Genomic DNA, 1,749 nt, shown 5'->3' with positions numbered 1-1,749 from the left:
AAGCAGTCGGGGCACGGATGCTGTAGACACCGCTGACGTAGAAGTGCACGCCGTGAGTACGGTATCTTCATTTATCAGCGACGAAACATGGAAGCGTCTCGCCGCAGAAACGGCCAAGGATAGCTATCTCAAAGTGGTGTTGCAGAACTTAATAACGAGTGAACCAATAGATGGTCCGTTGAAACCCTTTTCATCCGAGCTGTCTCATATTAAAGGTGTCCTATTCAAGGGATGCAAGGTCGTAATGCCAAGCAGTATGAGACGAGAGACTTTGCACAGGATTCACGAAGGTCATCTGGGAATCGCCAAATGCAAAGCTAGGGCTCGTCGTCTAGTCTTCTGGCCTGGCATGAACTCGGAAATCGAGGCGTTCGCTCAGAAGTGCGCCGCATGCAAAAAGTATGCGTACAATCAGCCGAAGGAACCACTCATGATGCGTCCTGTTCCGGACCAGCCTTGGTATCGCGTAGGAATCGACATCTTTCACTACGGCGGCAAGTCCTACCTGTGTATCTATGACGCCTTGTCTAACTTCCCAGAAGTAGAATGCCTCCGAGACACTACAGCCAGGACCGTCGTTGACGCGACTAGTGCTATATTTGCTCGTTATGGCATACCAATGGAGGTTCTTTCCGACAATGGTCCCCAATTTTCGAGCAGAGAATTTGCCTTGTTTTCACGCACTTACGACTTCAAACACATCACCTCAAGTCCGGGATTCCCACGTTCCAATGGGCTATCCGAAAAGGGGGTACAGGTGGTGAAAAGACTGCTTAAGAAAACTACTGAAGCTAAACAGGATTTCTGGTTGGCACTTTTGGCTTACAGGACTTCTCCCTTGGAGTGTGGCCGGGCGCCAGCAGAGATCCTCCAAGGCCGCCGACTACGAACACTGCTGCCTGACTTCCAATGTGGACCAGCCCACCAGGTCGTCAAGCATCGTCAGCCTCATACCTCTGCGCAGCCACTAGCAGCACTACACGAAGGCGATGTCGTGCGAGTCCAGACCGGCACGTGGGCCACGAAAGCACAGGTTTTGCATCCGTCAACGTACCCGAGGTCGTACCACGTCATCACGCCGGAAGGGCGGTCCCTTCGGCGTAATCGAAAACACTTGCTACCGACCGGGGAGACTTTCCGGCGCGACTTCAGTCCCAACGACGCGGAACCCGAGTGCTCGACATCTGCTCAGCACATCGATGGTGAAGCGCCGTCTAATGGTGTTACAGAAGCCGCGGACATAATGAACAGTTCGCCGCCACCGCCAGCCAGCGTTACGACAACCGCGGACATTTCGGACGGGTCGCCGCCAACGCCAGCACCGAGAAGGTCGCTGAGACAACCAAGACCACCACGACGACTGGAGTATGATCGAAACTTCCAGCAGATTTCTTAAGCCCATTTTTGTCAGTATTTCTATGCTTTACTTTCGTTACAAATGTGTAACCTCGAGGAGTCATCACTATAACATATGTAAATAACTGCATGGTTTATTTTTCTTTTTCGTAACGAAAGAGGATGTATCGTATCGCGTCTGACACCTGTGCTACGGTTGATAAGCTGAGGGGGCGTTGCCCAACTTCTCTGTATATCGTAGCAGGATTATCTGAGGGGCGTTGCCCCATTTCAATGTATAAAAAGAACGGCTCAATAAATCCTGGGCACTCGTGCCCTGGCTACCCGGAACATGGTGTCATGCTGATACAGTCGTGGCTAAAAAATATTCGAATAAATACATATGCATATAGC

At 51.2% G+C, this 1,749-nt stretch overlaps 1 protein-coding gene across 1 annotated transcript; it reads left to right on the top strand.

Annotated features, from left to right (window-relative positions):
* Positions 1 to 349: 349 nt before the first annotated feature.
* LOC119444798 (uncharacterized protein K02A2.6-like) lies at positions 350 to 1,396 on the top strand. Its single transcript, XM_037709140.1, has one exon. The coding sequence runs from the start codon at positions 350 to 352 to the stop codon at positions 1,394 to 1,396; it is 1,047 nt and encodes a 348-aa protein (XP_037565068.1).
* The last annotated feature ends 353 nt before the right edge of the window (positions 1,397 to 1,749 follow it).

The sequence above is a fragment of the Dermacentor silvarum genome, chromosome 3 (genome assembly GCF_013339745.2).
Source record: "Dermacentor silvarum isolate Dsil-2018 chromosome 3, BIME_Dsil_1.4, whole genome shotgun sequence".
Lineage (NCBI taxonomy): Eukaryota > Metazoa > Arthropoda > Arachnida > Ixodida > Ixodidae > Dermacentor > Dermacentor silvarum.
The sequence above is the reverse complement of the archived record's forward strand: the minus strand, read 5'-3'. Positions and strand labels throughout refer to the sequence as shown.

What these genes read in the sequence shown, in the direction of transcription:
- LOC119444798 (XM_037709140.1), top strand. Translation starts at nt 350, where the DNA reads ATGAACTCGGAAATCGAGGCGTTCGCTCAGAAGTGCGCCGCATGCAAA.